The following is a 19653-nucleotide window of genomic DNA, read 5'->3' as shown; positions in this document are numbered from 1 at the left end:
ACAGCGCCCTCTAGTGGCAGTGACATCAGACTTCAGTGCTCTATATAGGAAGGGGGGCGTGTTTTAAAGTGAAATGCTCCTTTAATACCCACGCCCAGTGTCAGGCGTAACATTACATAACAAGAAATAAATGTAAACATGAACCTAAATAAATTAGATATATATAAAAACAAACTGAACAAATGGAAGCATGTACTTATATTCCCCTTGCAAAAGCACCGCTGGCAACGACAATCAACGTTTAAACCGGGGGCTGATTTTGTTTGTTTGTTTGTTTTCTGGTTCAGGTTGAAAACATGGCAGGCTGGTAAACAAAGCAACTACAGCTAATACCATTAACCCATTCAATCTGTGTCATGTTTACATTTCTTTGGCTATTCGAAAATAGCAGATATACAAGCTCATACGCCTTGTAGATTCTACAAATCCTAACAGTGTTTTTGAAAAAACGTAAAATACGTCGGTGGCTGTCAAAGTGGGGTCCGAGGATAATATAGCATCAAAATCAGTTTAACCAAATTGAACCTGACATACATCGGCTATTTGAAAATAGCGTTGTGATGCATTGTGAGCTTGTAGATCTGCTATTAAAAATAAATAATGGACCAAGTTTGACAATTAAAAAAATAATGTTAACAATACATTTTTTCCAAAGCCCCGAGTGCTGCCCAGTGTAGTTTTAACTCATTCAGTGCCAATGACGTGTACATTTTTTTCCCGTGGGAGCACAGAGAAAACCTCTGTGTTTAGCAACGATCGGGGGATTGATCATACTGGAGATAAATATATACTGTGACTACTTGAAAAGGTAAGAAAAACTAAGAGTCGCTGGCACTATTGGCAATTATTCATTCATTTACTTGGCACCGAATGAGTTAACCTGAACTGGTAAAAAAAACTACAAAACCAACCTAAAGTTACATCCCCGTTTATTGGCGTTGCGTGCCAAAAATAACCGTCATCCGACTTGAGCATAAATTAAGAGTTACACTGTTGAATGTCTGACTGCCCCGCCCGGGTCGGGTCGGGGAGTGTAAGCGGCAGTCCTGAGACAACATGGACAGATGAAGGACTTCCTTTGGTACAAGTCAGAACCGCGTGTCTTTATTTCAACGCAGGCGTCTCTCCTCGGCCTGTCTGTCTTGTGGAGGACATACTACGCAGTGACCCGGAAACAGGAGAAGTGGGCACCTGAGAAGTCTGGGCACCTCCATGTGAAATTGGCTATTTTCTTTATGTGAAAAGGTCAAGAATAAAAGCATGCTTTGGAAAATGGTCTGAAATGTTTTAACCCATTAAGACCTGAGGCCGCTTCTAAACATTTTCTAAATCCTAACAGTTTTTCGGAAAGAATCATCAATCATTTTCACGATTTTTCAAAAATAGCAGATCTACAAGCTCATAGCGCGGCACTCGGTGCCGCGCTATGAGCTTGTAGATCTGCTATCATTATATCTGCTATCATTTTGCATAATCGTCATAATTGTTTTCATGTTGAAAAAGATCTACAAGCTTACAACTCGTAGATTACATTTAGCTTTTTTACATGTATAAGATTATTAAATATGTCAATAATTTATTTGTATATTTAAGTTATTTGTCATCTGCCCTGTGGAATTTTTTAATACAAAGGCTAAAAAGCCAGGTTTTGTAGCAATTTGTAGCATTTGTTGATACATTAGGCCAGGGTTCCCCAATAGCCGGCCCGCAACTGTCCGGCCCGCGACGACTACTGTCATAAAAAAAAAATTGGAAAAAATAATAATAATCTGTATTACTGTTCAAGCAGACTGTAACAAACACATCTGTAAGTAAATTGTTGATTCTGGACTTATTTAGATTTTCAGTATGTACAACTGGCTGCTGCTAATGCTTTCCAAGCAGACTTATTGTTACCAGAGTGCATTTTTTTCCTTGTGTGACCCTCAACACAGGATTTAAGAATCCCAGGCCTAAAATAACACAGTGTCAAATTAGCTCGAATAGAGAAAAAAAAACGAATGAAAAAACAAAAAAATTGCGCATGCTCGCTTTGCGCGCGTGCACGATTTCGGCGCCCACGCGCGGGCACAATGCCCCTGGCCCTCGGCTTGGTACCCGAGACATAATTTGGCCCTTGGGGAAAGGTCATTGGGGAACCCTGCATTAGGCCTTAACACATTGACCGCCAGAGGTTAATCTCATAATGTACTCACCAGTGCCAACGTTTTATTGTTGTTTTTTGTTTTTTTCACGTCGCCACAGATCTTGTTAAAATCCTTAAGATTGAGCTGTGCACTGTTTGTAAACATCGCGGAGATCTCACTGCTTCTACCAGTGAAGACCACGTGTCAAACGGAGCCGCCATGTTTGAGTTCTGACCGTTTAAGTTAACATGGGAAATGCGAGGATGAAAAACTACATGTTTACAGGGGCTTTTACAGGGGTTTTTGGGTACGACTTAGAATGGAGACAGACGGGAAACAAAAAACGTGATCGCACTTCCGGTCGAGATCGGGTGGTGTTACACTGAAAATGGTCCCCCTAGAAAATTAAAAAAAAAAAAAAAATCGAAAAAAAGGAAAAAGCACCACAGCCCGTAGGCTACGGGATTGGCGCTTAACCGTTGGATTTAACGGCCCGTAGAACTACGGGCCCGGCGGTAAATGTGTTAAATGTCAAATGTTCCAAGCATGTTCAAATCAATCAATACTTAACCTCAGTTCAGACACACTTTCCAAAACATACATGTATAATTTCTTTGACATTTTGTAAATAATAATAGCCAGTTTAACACCGAGGAGCCCAGAGCTCCCAGGTAGCCCACTCCTCTGGATACCCCCGTGACCTGTGACTCCTCCCACATGTCAACCGTCCGTGGCCAGGATGAGCACGGCCCCGAACACGCCCACGTTGTGCCCCATCAGCTTCATCTGGTTCCAGAACTCCACCCGCCGGGTACCGTGCCAGTAGCCCAGGTTCCCGTCGATGAGCAGCACCACTAGGGGCAGGGTGGTGGCCAGGACCTGTGTTGGGGGGAGGGGGGATGGGGGTAAATGTACAAAATTATTTTTCATATCAATGCATAGCCGTTTTGAGATTTAGACCCCCCCCCCCCCAATTAACTCATTCCCTGCCTAGAACGACTAAAACGACTTTTGTCCTTTAAGCCCCGTCTGCCAAGAACGACTAAAACGACTTTTAATTTTTTCAACAATTTTTTTTTTCTTATTTATTTATTTATTTTTTAACCCAAAGACCAAGGAGATATGATTTTTTGAAGATCTAGACTACCATCCACTTCCTTGTTAACTTAAAACTTAAACATTTTGTATCTCGGCTCCTGAGTACTTTTTTTTTTCAATGAAAAATCTCTGGCAGTTTGTCAAACGCAAAAAAAAAAAAGTTCTGGCAGTGAATGAGTTAAAACATAATAATAATAAAGATTTTCCACAACCTTTAAAAAATATGTCAATAATATTGTCACTATATTTGAAACAGGGCTTTTAGTGGTTCATTCATAATGTACTTTTCCCCTTCCTAGAAATGTAGTGTTGGTCACAGGTGAATTTGAAATGAAGAAAATAGGCAATCTACAAGCTCACAACGCGTCGCGTGAGCTTGTAGATCGTCAAATAGACAAAGTCTAAATAGGGCTGAAGTGGCTAATGTACGTTTTGTTTTGTCTACAAAGTAACTAAAGTTTTCAAATAATTGTAGTGAAAGTAAAAGTACAATATTTGTCTCTGAGATGTAGTGGAGAAGTAGAAGTAAAAGTCTAGAAAATCGAAAACACTCCAGTAAGGTAAAAGAATCCTCAAAAGTCTACTTAAAGGGTCTACACCATGAAAATCACTTTTTTCTTGGTTTTTTGTATTTTTTGGGGTCCCCAGTGTCTCTTGTACCCAAAAAAATGATTTTTTTTAAATTCAGTCATTCCTTCTCATTTCATGGATTTCCAGAATGGGCGTGTCTGAACAGGCGATCTCAGAATGGAAATGTTTCTGATGTCACAAACATTAATGATGGCAAACCCAATGTTAAATGAAAAGTGCCCGAATCGCTCCGAAACTTTTTCTACCCCCCCTAAGTGGGGGTCTACGAACAAATACTTCGGGCTCGGATTTTGGCTCCGCCCCCCGGAAGTGGGTGAAACAGGCACCTCAAACACTTGGTGGAATTGTTCAAAAATGTTCAAAGTGTTTTTTTTTCGATTTTGTATTTTTCTTAGATGCTTCTTTTTATGCAGAATTTTTCCTTTTTTTTTTTTTTTTTTTAATAATTTCTTTTAATATTTTTTTTTATTAACAGACAGAATTGCTCAGTAGCCCCCCCCTGCCCAAGAGGACGTTTTGGTATTGCAGCTGAAAGTGCTGTATAAGCCAGAGACAATTGACTTGGGATGAGTATATCTGAGTGATGATTTAGGCTCAAACCTTTTGAAAAAGGTTTGAGGGACATACACCATATGATATTAAATATCAAATATATTTTTTTAATTCATGGTGTAGATCCATTAACTCATTCGGTGCCAGAGGTCTATTAAAACAGGGTACATCTAGTGCTGGCATTCCTAGCGTCTACGCTGCGCTGTTTAGAGCTGTAGAAGAGACGACGAGCACCCGGATGTAAACAATGGATGCGTGTACGACGGGGGATGGGCCAGGCTCACGCCTGGAACAATAACATCTCTCACACGAGTCGCCATTGCGGAGCGATCGCGCTTCGAAAATGGCTCCTTTTTCTCCACTGTAAAAAGTTAAGGAGATCTAGAGGGTTTTATCAAGGAGATAGAATGGGAGCGGACGGAAGGGAGATTTTTTGGCACAGTGATCACTGTGCCCTCCACTTAACACATTGGCTGCCAAAAACGCAGATCTGCGTTCTATTTTTAATAAATAAGTGGGCTGCCAAGAACGCAGATCTTTTTTTCTTTTTTAATTTGACCCAAAGACCAAGGAGATATGATTGTTCGAAGATTTAGACTCCTATTCACTTCCTTGTTAACTTAAAACTTAAAAATTCTGTATCTCGGCTCCTGAGTCCTTTTTTTTTTCAATGAAAAATCTCTGGCAGGCTACAGCTAAAAATCTGAAATAATTCTGGCAGTCAATGTGTTAAGAGGCACTGTGGGTGATTCCAAAGTTGCGCTAGCCCGGCCCTTTGTGTCGAGATTCCCGGTTATGTCACTCGACAGGTGTCTTTGCAAAAACCGTGAATCTCCGGTTTTGGCACCCAACGAGTTGAGTACAGTACTTGAGTAAATGTACTTTACTGGCTAAATGCCTACATTGTAAATGGTACTTTACTGACCTGTGCGGCCAGGCGGATGTAGCATCCAGACAGGAAGGCCAGAGCCAGCACACCAAACAGAACCACCAGCAGCATGAGGCTCAGCTCCCCTCCAGGGATGTGGTTCAGGTAGGCCAGCCTGTCCTCCTTACTGTGCTGCAACGAGTACACCTGGTGGAGAGAACAGGTACTACGTCTTAGATCAGTGGTTCTAAAACCATTGAAATGTGGACAAACTGCTGTGACCTCTGACCTCTGAGACTGTACAAATGTTTCTATATCACACCGTCAGAAGCTGCTATGTGGACTTCACTCTGCTATACAATAATAATACCAGTGGTTCTTGGAACGTTTTTATTTCAAGGACCACCATGACTGACAGTATACAAACCGAACCAAATGGACAGGCCTGTAAGGGTCCATTTGGTTCTATTTGTACACTCTTAGAGTTACAGACCTGTAAGGGTCCATTTGGTTCCATGTGTACACTCTCAGAGTTACAGACCTGTAAGGGTCCATTTGGTTCCATTTGTACACTCTCAGAGTTACAGACCTGTAAGGGTCCGTTTGGAAACCCCTCAAGTAACCCAGGGGGTCCCCAGACCCCACTTTGAGAACCTCTACAATAACATGAATGCAGTGCGGTATGTACAGTATGATTGAATTTGTGTTAAGACCCATTAACCCATTAAGACCAGGAAAGCATCTGTCATTTTACATTTTAACCACTTTAACCATAATCTTATACTTTGGCTATTCAAAGATTGCAGATCTACAAGCTCATAGCGCGGCACTCGTGCCACGCTATGATCTATATTTTTTTAAACTAAATTTTTAACTCAAATCTTTTTCCCTGGTACAACGTATTTTGATGGGGGTCGGCGGCCAAAAACATAATTTTGGGAGACCTTGCGATGACCCCCCCCCCCAATCTCAAAATATGTAGTTCCAGGGACCCTGGAACTACATATTTGACAAAGATTTGAGTTACAAATGTTCGCTTTAAAAAATAATAAAAAATATTCAAAGATTTGCAAAAATGTTCACAATTTAAAAAAGAAATCAGATCTACATGCTCATAGCGAGTGCCGTGCTATGAGCATGTAGATCTGCTATTTTTGAATAGCCAAAGAAATGTAAAAATGACACAGATACTTTCCCGGTCTTCATGTCTTAATAAAGCGTTAAGGAATGGGACCGTTAAAGAGGAAATGGTTTAAAATTATTAAATTAAAAGCATTCCAACACTAGTCAGAATAAGTGGTAGAAAAGCAGAAAAAGGAGTAATAATAGATTATAATTCAATGATTATAATGTGAAAGGTTCCACACAGAGATCATTCCATTTAAAGCACAACAGACCTTTGTTGGTCTCTGTATGAGTGAGAGCTGTCATTGTCCTGGAGCTTTCTATTCATGGATTACAAGTAGCTCTTTTTTACCCCCCAGCAAATATGGAGAGAAAAAGGAGTTCCCACTCCTCACAGAACTCTTTTCACACCATTAAAACGAGCTTGTAGATCTGCTATTTTAGAAGATTTTTGAAAATGTGTGCAAATCTTTGAATATATATATGTTTTAAAGCATTTTTAACTCAAATCTTTTATTCTGGGGTCCCTGGAACAAAATATTTTGAGATGGGGGTCTGCGGCCACATACATATCATTTAGGATTTAGAAGACATTTGTAGAATCCCCAGAAGGAAAGTTAAAGTTAAGTTTGAGTTCAAAATGTTCGCTTTATAATATATATTCAAAGATTTGCACAAATGTTTTTCAAAGATAGCAGATATACAAGCTCATAGCGCTGCACTGCTATGAGCTTGTAGATCTGCTATTTTTGAATAGCCAAAGAAATCTAAAAATGACACAGATGCAGCAACATGAGATTTTCAGAGAAAAAAAAAAGATTCAGAAGACATGTTGTAGAATGGGCATCAGGCAGCTCTTAATGGGTTAACAAGGTCATAGAATGTGTCCCTTGAAATAGGAGTGACAATGACCCTGTCTGGAGGCTGTGGGACCAAGGACTCATTGGGGGGGGTTACCAGGCTATATCATTGCAGGGGGTTTAGCTGGAGACCCAAAAGAGACATTTCACACACACACACACACACACACACACACACACACACACACACACACACACACACACACACACACACACACACACACACACACACACACACACACACACACACACACACACACACACCTTACCATGCAGATGAGGTAGACCCCCAGGAACACCTGTCCAGTGGACTGCAGTGACCTGGTTCTGGGTTTCTGTCTGTAAACCTCTCCTGCTCCACTGGCCAGGATCAGAAAGCCTCCGATGATGGCCAGAGCTCTGGAGTACATGCGCACCTGATGCCACAGACAGGAGAGGAATGACCAGTTATAAAGAGACAGGAGAGGAATGAGTCAATGACCAGTTATACAGAGACAGGAGAGGAATGACCAGTCATAAAGAGACAGGAGAGGAATGACCAGTTATAGAGACAGGAGAGGAATGACCAGTTATAGAGACAGGAGAGGAATGACCAGTTATAGAGACAGGAGAGGAATGACCAGTTATATAGAGACAGGAGAGGAATGACCAGTTATAGAGACAGGAGAGGAATGACCAGTTATAAAGAGACAGGAGAGGAATGACCAGTTATAGAGACAGGAGAGGAATGACCAGTTATATAGAGACAGGAGAGGAATGACCAGTTATAAAGAGACAGGAGAGGAATGACCAGTTATAAAGAGACAGGGGAGGAATGACCAGTTATAAAGAGACAGGAGAGGAATGACCAGTTATAAAGAGACAGGAGAGGAATGACCAGTTATATAGAGACAGGAGAGGAATGACCAGTTATAAAGAGACAGGAGAGGAATGACCAGTTATAAAGAGACAGGAGAGGAATGACCAGTTATAAAGAGACAGGAGAGGAATGACCAGTTATAAAGAGACAGGAGAGGAATGACCAGTTATAAAGAGACAGGAGAGGAATGAGTCAATGACCAGTTATAAAGAGACAGGAGAGGAATGACCAGTTATAAAGAGACAGGAGAGGAATGACCAGTTATAAAGAGACAGGGGAGGAATGACCAGTTATAAAGAGACAGGAGAGGAATGACCAGTTATATAGAGACAGGAGAGGAATGACCAGTTATAAAGAGACAGGAGAGGAATGACCAGTTATAAAGAGACAGGAGAGGAATGACCAGTTATAAAGAGACAGGAGAGGAATGAGTCAATGACCAGTTATAAAGAGACAGGAGAGGAATGACCAGTTATAAAGAGACAGGAGAGGAATGACCAGTTATAAAGAGACAGGGGAGGAATGACCAGTTATAAAGAGACAGGAGAGGAATGACCAGTTATATAGAGACAGGAGAGGAATGACCAGTTATAAAGAGACAGGAGAGGAATGACCAGTTATAAAGAGACAGGAGAGGAATGACCAGTTATAAAGAGACAGGAGAGGAATGACCAGTCATAAAGAGACAGGAGAGGAATGACCAGTTATAAAGAGACAGGAGAGGAATGACCAGTTATATAGAGACAGGAGAGGAATGACCAGTTATAAAGAGACAGGAGAGGAATGACCAGTTATAAAGAGACAGGAGAGGAATGACCAGTTATAAAGAGACAGGAGAGGAATGAGTCAATGACCAGTTATAAAGAGACAGGAGAGGAATGACCAGTTATAAAGAGACAGGAGAGGAATGACCAGTTATAAAGAGACAGGAGAGGAATGACCAGTCATACAGTGACGGGGGACAAACAGTGACCAGTCATAAAGTGACAGGTGACACTTGTCTTGGACACATGCAAATATTATCCAACCACAATATCAGCACGATGACATCACCAGATGATATGCAAGCATAACATTGTTCATAAATAAAAAAGGTTTGTGTAATGGATTGGACAGAGGATGTATCACATAGCTCAGGTTAGCACTTTTAACCACTAGAGCCCTATTTTACACTTTATCACAATTTTGACAATTTTGTGCCTGAAATGATAATGACATGTTCTTGTTCATGTTCGCTGACCACTCAGCACTCCTGGTCTCGGGGTCGGGTGAGGACAAAATGCAAGTCAAGGAAGCCCTCAGTTCTGAACTCAGCAAAATCTGCACTTGGCTTTCCATTAAACCAGCCCACTGAGCATTTTTCGGGCTATTAGACGTTTAAAAAACGTCTAAGGTCTAGGCTAAAACCGGGTTATAATTGGTCTAAAAGTGAAAGTTTTTTCAACGTCTATTCTTAGCCTAGACGTTGATTAGCTGTTTTTTAAGCGTCTATATATAGACCGTCTATATCATAGCCGTTGAAATGACGTCTATAATATAGACGGTCTAAATATAGACGCTTAAAAAACACCTAATCAACGTCTAGGCTAAGAATAGACGTTGAAAAAACTTTTAGACCAATTATAACCTAGTTTTAGACGGAGGTCTAATAGACGACTATGGCTCACTGGGAGGGGTCTTCAACAGGGGGTCCGGGACCCATAGGGGGTCCTCAGAGCTACTATAGGGGGTCCGCGAAATCTTTGTGTGATGGGATTCTTTTTTTTTTTTTACATTAACCACTTCAACCCTAACATCCCTTTTCTGAGGAGAACTTTAGCCAAAAATAGCAGATCTACAAGCTCACAACGCCTCGCGCTGCGAGGCGTTGTGAGCTTGTAGATCTGCTATTTTTGGCAAAGAGGTATTAGGTGTAGAGGGAAACAAGAGCAGACCAAGTTGAAAAAAAAGTTGAATCTGAAACACAATTTTATACAATATAGAGTAGGGGGTCCCCTGCTTCATCTCTCTCTCCGCTAGGGGGTCCTTGGCGAAAACGTTGAAGACCCCTGCATTACACCTTGGTAAAACAGAATCCATTCTTTTTGGGTCCAAACATACCCTTAGCAATGCAAGTTGTTTCAAGGTCAGAGCTGACAATATAGTATTCTCAAGCGAAGAAGAGATGACCTATTTGGTCTGAATTCTCGATGGGTGAAAGAATTGCATCAAAAAGCGATCAAGAAAGTCAATCAAAGAACAAGATTTTGTTTGAAAGTTCTCATTCCACTGCTGTGCCTCCAACATGTGGAATGTCCTGACACCGTCCATTAACCCATTAAGACCTGAAGCCGATTCTAACAAATAATCTTCTAAATCCCGACAGATTTCTGAAAGACGTATGTTTCTATATCAGTGGCTCTCAAAACCTTTTCATGTCAAGGACCCCCAAAATGATATGTATTTGGCCGCCGACCCCCATCTCAAAATATGTTGTTCCAGGGACCCCCCAGAAGCAAAGATTTCAGTTAAAAATGTTTGCTTTAAAAATATATATATATATTCAAAGATTTGCACACATTTTCATGATTTTTCAAAAATAGCAGATCTACAAGCTCTTAGCGCGGCACTCGGTGCCGCGCTAAGAGCTTGTAGATCTGCTATTTTTGAATAGCCAAAGTGTAAAATAATGCTTTTTTTAGCTCAAATGAAAAAGTGACACAGATGGGTTAATGTGTAACAATGATCAGCTTAATGTGCAACATTGTTTTCTCACTCAACGGTTAACAAACCAACATACAGTGTAAGTGTAGACAGGACCTTCTAAAGTGATAATTTAAGGACTTTCTCTAAAATGAAAATAAATAAATACATAAGAGACCATAACTGCGTCAACATAAGTAATCAACCAACTACTACACTATAAAAAAATGCATTAGTCAAATTGACAAGTGGCAAAACACGCGACTTTCTACATGCTCACAACGCCTAAAAATTGCACAATCTGAAGTGGCACAAAGCCTCAAACAAGCACAGTGCATTTTATAGCAGATATACAAGCTCATAGAGTGCCGAGCTATGAGCTTGTAGATCTGCAATTTTTTTGAAAAATCTTGAAAATGTGTGCAAATCTTTGAATATATATATATATATATATATGTCTTAAAGCAAACATTAACTCCGATCTGTGCTTCTGGGGGGTCCCTGGAACAACATATTTTGAGATGGGGGTCCGCGGCCAAACACCCCATTTTGGGGGGTCCTTGACATGGAAAGGTTGAAGCACCACTGATATTATAGCAACATAAAACGTTTTTTTCAAAAAAACTGTTTGTAGAAGAAATATTCAAAGATATGCACAAATGTTCACGATTTTTTCAAAAATAGCAGATCTACAAGCTCATAGATCTGCTATTTTTGAATGGCCAAAGAAATCTTAAGATGACACAACAGATGCGTTCCCGGTCTTAATGGGTTAATGGTTTCTTTTTGCCATCGCTACGTCCCTTTATTGCTCACCTTAAGCCAGTCCCCATAGTGCACCTGTTCCCCCATGTAAGAGGCTACGTCCCTTTACTGCTCACCTTAAGCCAGTCCCCATAGTGCACCTGTTCCCCCATGTAAGAGGCTACGTCCCTTTACTGCTCACCTTAAGCCAGTCCCCATAGTGCACCTGTTCCCCCATGTAAGAGGCGTAGGTGCTGACGGTCAGCTGGACGGCAGAGGCCAGAGCGAACCACCTCCTCTTCACCCCGAACGACATGAAGCTGGCACACAGCACGGCCACGCCCATGTCCACGTACAGGTAGGGCACCTGGATGTCTGGCTTCCTGCACAGAGGTGGAAGAGAACCGATAAAATAAATGCAACGTGGTTTTTGTTCTGTGTGAAAACCTCACAAATAAAGTATCATTTATTTTATTTTTTACCCCTTTTCCTCCCCAATTTAGTAGTTTTCTTACCTTTTCTATAACGTTATGATATCTTAGGATGAATGGTACAGTAGAAAAATGTCATAACTCCATCCCGGATCCGCCACAGCTTAAAACGTGCGCGGATAGGCCTTGCGTTAGATCGCGTATTTTTTACTTTTTTTTTTTTTTCTGACGTTCATAGTGACAGAAAAAAAAAAAAAAAAAAAAAAACATAAGTCTCGCTAGACGAGATTGAAATCTCGACATTTTGATCTCGTCTAGCGAGACTTCTGTTTTTTATTTTTTACAGTGTTCTGTCACTATGAACGTCAGATCTCCCCCCAAAAAAACAAAAAAAAAGCTATTAAAATACGCGATCTAGCGCAAGGCCTAGTGGCGGATCCGGGATGGAGTTATGACATTTTTCTACTGTACCATTCATCCTAAGATATCATAACGTCATAGAAAAGGTAAGAAAACCATAGTCCAAAATTCCCCTTTAATTCCTCCCCACGCACATGTCTGTGTCTGTGTCACTGCTGTCGTATCTTACCGACTCACCTGCCAGTGAGGATTGACTCAAATATATTACATTAGAACAGGGGTCTTCAACAGGGGGTCCGGGACCCCTAGGGGGTCCTCAGAGTTGCTACAGGGGTTCCGCCAAATCTCTGTGCGATAGCATCATTGTTTTTTACATTAACCACTTGAACCCTAGCATCCCTATTCTAAGGACAACTTTAGCTGAAAATAGCCGATCTACAAGCTGCGAGGCGTTTCGAGCTTGTAGATCGGCTATTTTCGGCAAAGAGGGGAAAAAAGAGCAGACCAAGTACAGAGTGAAGGTTTACTAAGTATTGACGGTTTAAGTGGTTAAATGTCTGAAAATACACATTAACACATTAACTGCCAAAGACGTTTATAAACGTCTTTGGGGATTCAGCTATTGCCTGCCAAAGACGTTTAAAAACGTCATGAAAAAAAGAAGAAAAAAAAACTTAAAAAAAAAAATAAAAAATCTAAAAAGATTCTCTAATTATTTAGTATTGACACCCTTTCGATATTCCAAACGAATAAGGAGATAACAATTTCCAAAGATTTGCTGCTCCATCCACTTCAATGTTAAAATTGAAACGGACAAACAATTCACAATGTTTTTTGGTTTGAAACTACTGGTTTTGAGCTATTTTCAAACATCAAACAACACATGACAACAAGGTCAAATTGACCTCGTTGACATTTGTGAAACCACACCTGAATCTCATCTGTGATTAGAAATTTTCTGGGGATCAATCATACTGGAGAAAAATATTCTGTGGCTATGCGAAAAGGTACCAAAATCGTTCAAAACCCTGGCAGAGGCTACAGACTGTTCTGAAAAAACTCTGGCAGTCAACTTAACATGAATCCAACATCTAGGAAAAGCTTTAATCTGCAACACAATTTTATGTAATATATAACAGAGAGAGATGAAGCAGGGACCCCTGCTTCATCTCTCTCTCAGTTAGGGGGTCCTTGGCCTGAAAAGCTTGATAACTTGCTATGGGCCTGGTCTTCAAGATACACCACAACATTGGGATCCCCCTGTATTTGTCAAAATACTTCCAAAATGTTAATGCAGTCCATGATCATAACACCAGAGGCAGCTCCACGGATCATGTTCAACCCAGATTTGGCTCAACTAAGGGTATGAACTCGTTCTCATGCTATTCAACAAAAATGTGGAATGCCCTACCAAAAGGAGTAAAGGAGTGTAAAACCCTACTCACTTTCAAAACTGCCCTAAAGATACACCTTCAGGAGGCTGCAATTCGAAAATGGCCCCTGTCTAAGTCTTAACCTACCCCACCCCCCCCTCCTTCATTTTCCTCTTTTGTATATATATATATATATATTTTTTTTTTCTTTCTCGTCATACCAGTAACCTGAAAGCTGATTGTATGACATTCTGTATAGTAGTGTGTATATCTGTCTGTCTCTTATATGTATAGTAGTGTGTATATCTGCCTGCCTCTTATATTTCATCATGATTTGTGTGCATGGGGTTCTCATCTTAAACAAGCGTAATGCTTAATGAGGGTTTCCAGTTTAGTAGACCTTGTATTGTGAATTTGTACTTCCATGTACTGTTATGTACTGTCATGTACTATTCTCATGTCTTTCTAAATAAACTACATCAATCAATCAATCAAAACCCCTGCATTAGAACATTACAGGATGAAACAGACAGACCATCACCTCAAACTTACACTCCAGTCTACATGGGTTTGATTGATTGATTGAATACTTTATTAGCAGTTTGCAGCAACAAAAAAGCACAGGAAAGTACAGTTCAATACAAGGTCTGCTAAGAGCATTTTAAACCCAAGAAAGCACTATGGCTTGTTTCCATTGGGGTCCTTAGTACTCAATTCATCGAAATTGAGTACAAAGGACTTCAAGGGTCTTCAACAGGGGGTCCGGGATCCCTAGAGGATCCTCTGAGTTACTACAGGGAGGACCACCAAATCATCTTTGTGTGATATGAACTTGTACATGAACCACTTGAACTCTAGCGTCTCCATTCTGGGGAGAGAATTGCGGATGTACAAGCTCACAACACACCACGTTGTGTTGTGAGCTTGCAGATTGTCTATTTTCGGCAAAGAGGGGGAAAAGGGCAGACCAAGTACAGAGCCAAAAGGTCAAGTTTACCATGTATTTGAGCCTTTAACCCATTGAAATAAATATAATTTTGGGGGTCCTTGACATGAAAAAGTTTGAGCACCACTGATATAGAAACATTTTTTCAGAAAACTGTTGGGATTTAGAAGACATTTTTAGAATCGGCTTCAGGTCTTAATGGGTTAAGTGGTTAAATGTATGAAAACATTAACATGAATACAACATTCATAGAATTGTGTAAATGTGTAAACAAACAAACAAACAAACAAAAAACATGAATTTACACAACACTGATGATAGTGCTGTCAAACAAGTCTATCTATGAAATCCAGGAATAAATGTAATCTGCACAACACAATATGTACTGTAGTGGGGGTCCCTCTCTGATTCATCTCTCTCTCTCAGCTGAGCTGAAGGGGTCCATGGTTCCACCCAGTGTGGTTTGAAAGTACTGACTCCTCCAGATTAATGACAGAGTGATTCTCTGACTCATAATTACAGCCTGAGACTAAAACAATTCCATATGTCTGCATAGAGCCAGCCAGCCAGCCTGGTCAGCAGCTCTACAACGGTTGAAACAGGACACTCAACGTTCATGATGGCATGTTAGACTACATTCAATATTATATAAACATACTGCTGGCATGTAGGACTACATTAAATAAAAACTGCTGACATGTAGGACTACATTAAATAAAAACTGCTGGCATGTTGGACTACATTAAATAAAAACTGCTGACATGTAGGACTACATTAAATAAAAACTGCTGACATGTAGGACTACATTAAATAAAAACTGCTGACATGTAGGACTACATTAAATAAAAACTGCTGACATGTAGGACTACATTAAATAAAAACTGCTGGCATGTTGGACTACATTAAATAAAAACTGCTGACATGTAGGACTACATTAAATAAAAACTGCTGGCATGTTGGACTACATTAAATAAAAACTGCTGGCATGTAGGACTACATTAAATAAAAACTGCTGACATGTAGGACTACATTAAATAAAAACTGCTGGCATGTTGGACTACATTAAATAAAAACTGCTGGCATGTAGGACTACATTAAATCATGAAATAAAGACCCATAGATGACACTAACATGCATCACATACAGGCTGAACACTAGTCAAGACTTCCATGAACTGTCTTTCCACACTGAGGAATAATTAAAGTCTTGAATGACTTTATAACAGTCAGTGTAACATACTGTAATACAGAGCCACTAAGCGGTTACAACCACATTGGTGACCTATAGAATCCCGCGACTCCAGACGTCATACTGTATGAGCGTTCTGTTCATTGAAGGAAGTTTACAATGTAAACTCTACATGCGTTTAATAATATGTTGTAATGTTTAAAAAAACAATTGTCATTGATACATGAAAAATAAATGATCAACACATTCTCCTCGATTATTTTATTAATCGATATATTAAAAGATAGAATAACTGTATATAATAATATCATATTTAATAGTTGTAGTTGTAGTTGCAGCCCCTGAACACAGCGACGCCTGGAGTCACCCTCTTCCACAGGTCACCGATGTCGGTGTAACACCCTGTTCCTGCATCATCATCATGTTGTCTCAGTCTAACAGAGTTGTTGTGACACACACACACACACACACACACAGACACACAGAGACACACACACACGGTACCTCTTAGCGTCGGCCCGCTCGGCGAACAGCATGAGCATGCTGAAACAGTTCCAGAAGCCGAAGCGGGTCAGAATGAATCCTCCGAACTGACAGAGGAACCGAAGCACCTCCTTCCTGCTGGGAGCCGCCATTACTGCTGCCTGTCTGTCTGTCTGTCTGTCTGTCTGCCTGTCTGTCTGTCTGTCTGTCTGCTGGTCCACCGAACCGTGTTGCCAGACTTTGCGAGAGAAATAAGCAACCATGCAGGTCTGCAGTGGTGGAAAAAAAAGTACTCAAATGTTTTACTTGAGTAAAAGTATCAATACTGCAATGTTTGAAGTACTCTGTTACAAGTGAAAGTCCTGAATTAAAAATTGACTTGAGTTAAAGGACAAAAGTATTGGTATCAAAATGTACTTAAAGTACCAAAAGTACAAAGATATTTGAAAATAGCAGATCTACAAGCTCACAACGCGTCGCATCATTGTGAGCTTGTAGATCGGCTATTTTCAAATAGCCTAGGTATAACATAGTGCTAAAGTGGTTCATGTATGTTTCATAATATCATAATTTATATCTGAAAAGTAACTAGTAACTAAAGTTGTCAAATAATTGTAGTGGAGTAGAAGTAAAAGTATTGGAAATTGGAAGTACTTAAGTAAAGTACAAATACCTCAAAATTGTACTTACAAAGCCCAAAATAAGCGACTATTATTATAGAATACAAGAACGCTCGCCCCAAAACACAGTGGCCCCGGGGCAAAACACAGTGGCCCCGGGGCAAATCCGTAGGGCTGTCACCATTACAGATTTAAGTTGACGATTAATTGTCACTCAAATAATTGCGATGAATGTTTTATTTGTGTGTTCTCATGGCCATTGTTGAACATTAGAACATACAAATATTTATGTTTGCCTTTTAGGCTTCGTAATAAAAAAAATTACATACATACATACATAAATTAATAAATAATCGTTTTGAATCGAGAATCGTTTTGAATCGAGAATCGTTTGTTTTGAAAAAATCGATAAAAATCGGAATCGTCACCCCAAGAATCGGAATCGAATCGAATCGTGAGATAGCAGACGATTCACAGCCCTACTCACAGTGCAATGCTACGCGTTGTGAGCTTGTAGATCTGCTATTTTCAAAACAAATCTTGAGAAAAATTTGACAAATTTGAAATATCTTTGAGATGACACAAGTCCGGTACAGGGGTCCCTGACACACCATATTTTCAGGTGGGGGTCCGTCAGTCCGTGGACAAATACATATCAATGTATTATTACTTAGAATCTCATAATGAATCCAGAACAATGGCTTCTATTTCCAGGAGGAATCCCCACTGATGATGTCACTGGTAGGCATGTTTCTGAAACTGTCCACAGCCCACCAATGAGACAGAATGATTAGACGGACATTGTGCCATCTTATAGTGAGCTCTAGTGACCAGTTATATGAAGATAAGGTTTAAAATGGGAGGCACTGCACTATCTCTATGCATTTGATGCAGCCTATGACCTCGTGTTTACCTTGTTTACTGTAAATCGCTCTGGATTAAGAGCGCCTGCTAAACGCCTACATTGTAAATTGTGAAGTGCTCCTTTAAAAGGTAGGGTAAGTGTTTGTTAAAAGCTTAAAGCTCTATGTTTTGATAGTAATCACTGCTATAGAGTGTTTGTTCAGTAACAGTCACAGGGGTCTCCCCATCTCTTCAATAAACAGAAAATACATTTTCAGCCAATCAGGAGAGAGAACCCATTTATCAGCTTAATTTTTTATAGAGTTCCAGTTCCAATTGTGTGTCTGCTCATTTCTTTGTGTCATCACTTCCAATTTCACCTCTTTAATCTCTACCCTGACTGAGTTCTCTATCCTGATTGGATAAAATCTCCTGACCTGAAAATGCATTTTCTGTTTATTAAAGAGCTGGAGAGACATGGAGACTCCTGTTACTGAACAAACACTCTATAATAATGAGTACTATCACAATATAGAGCTATTGAACACTTATTTTATCCAAAGAAAATCCCTTACCCTACCTTTAAAATAAATTGCCAGCATAGGCAGTGAAGAGTCATTCATTCACACATTGTCCTGCTTAAAGTTTAAGTATCGTCATGTGTCTGTTCTGTTCCCATCCTGGATTGATCTAACACAGGGGTCATCACCGTTTAAATTATTTTGGTGCAATATTATATTTTCTTTTGCTGGGGACCTCCTGGAAACCCACCAAGGACACCTGGGGGTCCCCGGACCCCACTTTGAGAACCCCTGTAATAGTGGACTCCGCCAATGTTTTATTATAATGTGCTTCACATTAATACAGTGAGGTGGGGCAGTCAGGCCATGTTTTCGTGGCTCAGGTTTGAACCTCTCCTGTGTCAGCAAACACTTTACAACCTATTCTAAAGCATCCTCACATATTCATCAGCCCATAGAGGGATTATAGCCCAGGGGCCACGAGGCTCAAAGACGATTGACTAAAATGTATATAGGTTAATACTCAAATACGTAGGACCCTCAGCCTGTACAGTACAACAAGGCCCTTCCTATGGCTATAACAGCCAGGGCCCCCTGCCCTCCAATAGTGCCCTTTTAGACTGTAAATCCTGTAAACAGGTGTCTACAGTTGCTTTCTAGACCCACACATGCCTCACAACACAAGTACTGTGTTTGCGTGCCCACCTGAAGTGATGGTGGGGGGGCCCTCAAAGATAACTGGCCCAGGGGCCCCCGCGAGTATTAATCCGTCCCTGCATCAGCCTCTGGGGACTCTTTATTTCTAGCTGGTAGTTCAGGGTATTTTAGCCCCTCTATGGCTTACAAGGATATTCATCAGCACCCATCAGCCTGTGTGACTTTTTGTGATCTTCTGTCACACTTTTATATTTTAGGACTACTGAGTTGTATGCTTTGCTGCCTTGCTGCCTTGTTTCCTATTTTATAGGCACTTCTCTGTGAAGGTGTTCAGACCACTCTTAATCTCATGTACAAGGTTATGGACCAGCCTCTCCTCCAAGCTGGGGTCAGGCCTCAGGCTTACAGTATCAGTACTAAAGCTTAAGGTTGTTCTTAAAGCTGTTGTGAGTGAACTCAACTGACTTCTAACTACAGTATGAACGTCCTGATGCCTTCCCTGTTTACTCCCTAAATACATCTTCCAGTGACCTTTAGAGGAGATACAATTTAGGATCACATCAATTAACAACAATATCAGTTGTGTTTATCAGGAAATATATTCAGCAGTAAGTATGTTTACTACAAGGAAATGATGGCTAGAGCCAAACTTTCAGGATCTCAAGCCTGACAAATCTAATGTTATACTGTTCACCGTGTAGCATTCCTCAACCAGATATGAAATAC

General features: G+C 40.4%; 1 protein-coding gene across 1 annotated transcript; it reads right to left on the bottom strand.

The window, feature by feature from the left end:
- Positions 1 to 1461: 1461 nt before the first annotated feature.
- tmem101 (transmembrane protein 101) lies at positions 1462 to 16451 on the bottom strand. Its single transcript, XM_080454935.1, has 5 exons — positions 16308 to 16451; positions 11708 to 11888; positions 7490 to 7636; positions 5293 to 5442; positions 1462 to 3005 (listed from the first exon to the last, which is right to left on the bottom strand). The coding sequence occupies exons 1-5, from the start codon at positions 16436 to 16438 to the stop codon at positions 2847 to 2849; spliced, it is 768 nt and encodes a 255-aa protein (XP_080311061.1). The 5' UTR covers positions 16439 to 16451; the 3' UTR covers positions 1462 to 2846.
- Between the last annotated feature and the right edge of the window lie 3202 nt (positions 16452 to 19653).

Source organism: Gymnoscopelus braueri (genome assembly GCF_963280865.1).
Source record: "Gymnoscopelus braueri genome assembly, chromosome: 17".
In the NCBI taxonomy this organism is placed as follows: Eukaryota; Metazoa; Chordata; class Actinopteri; order Myctophiformes; family Myctophidae; genus Gymnoscopelus; species Gymnoscopelus braueri.
The sequence above is the reverse complement of the archived record's forward strand: the minus strand, read 5'-3'. Positions and strand labels throughout refer to the sequence as shown.

What these genes read in the sequence shown, in the direction of transcription:
- tmem101 (XM_080454935.1), bottom strand. Translation starts at nt 16,438, where the DNA reads ATGGCGGCTCCCAGCAGGAAGGAGGTGCTTCGGTTCCTCTGTCAGTTC. An exon ending in GAGCGGGCCGACGCTAAGAG is followed by an intron (nt 11,889 to 16,307) that starts GTACCGTGTGTG and finishes ACCTCTGTGCAG; the next exon opens with GAAGCCAGACATCCAGGTGC. An exon ending in ACATCCGCCTGGCCGCACAG is followed by an intron (nt 3,006 to 5,292) that starts GTCAGTAAAGTA and finishes CCCCCAACACAG; the next exon opens with GTCCTGGCCACCACCCTGCC.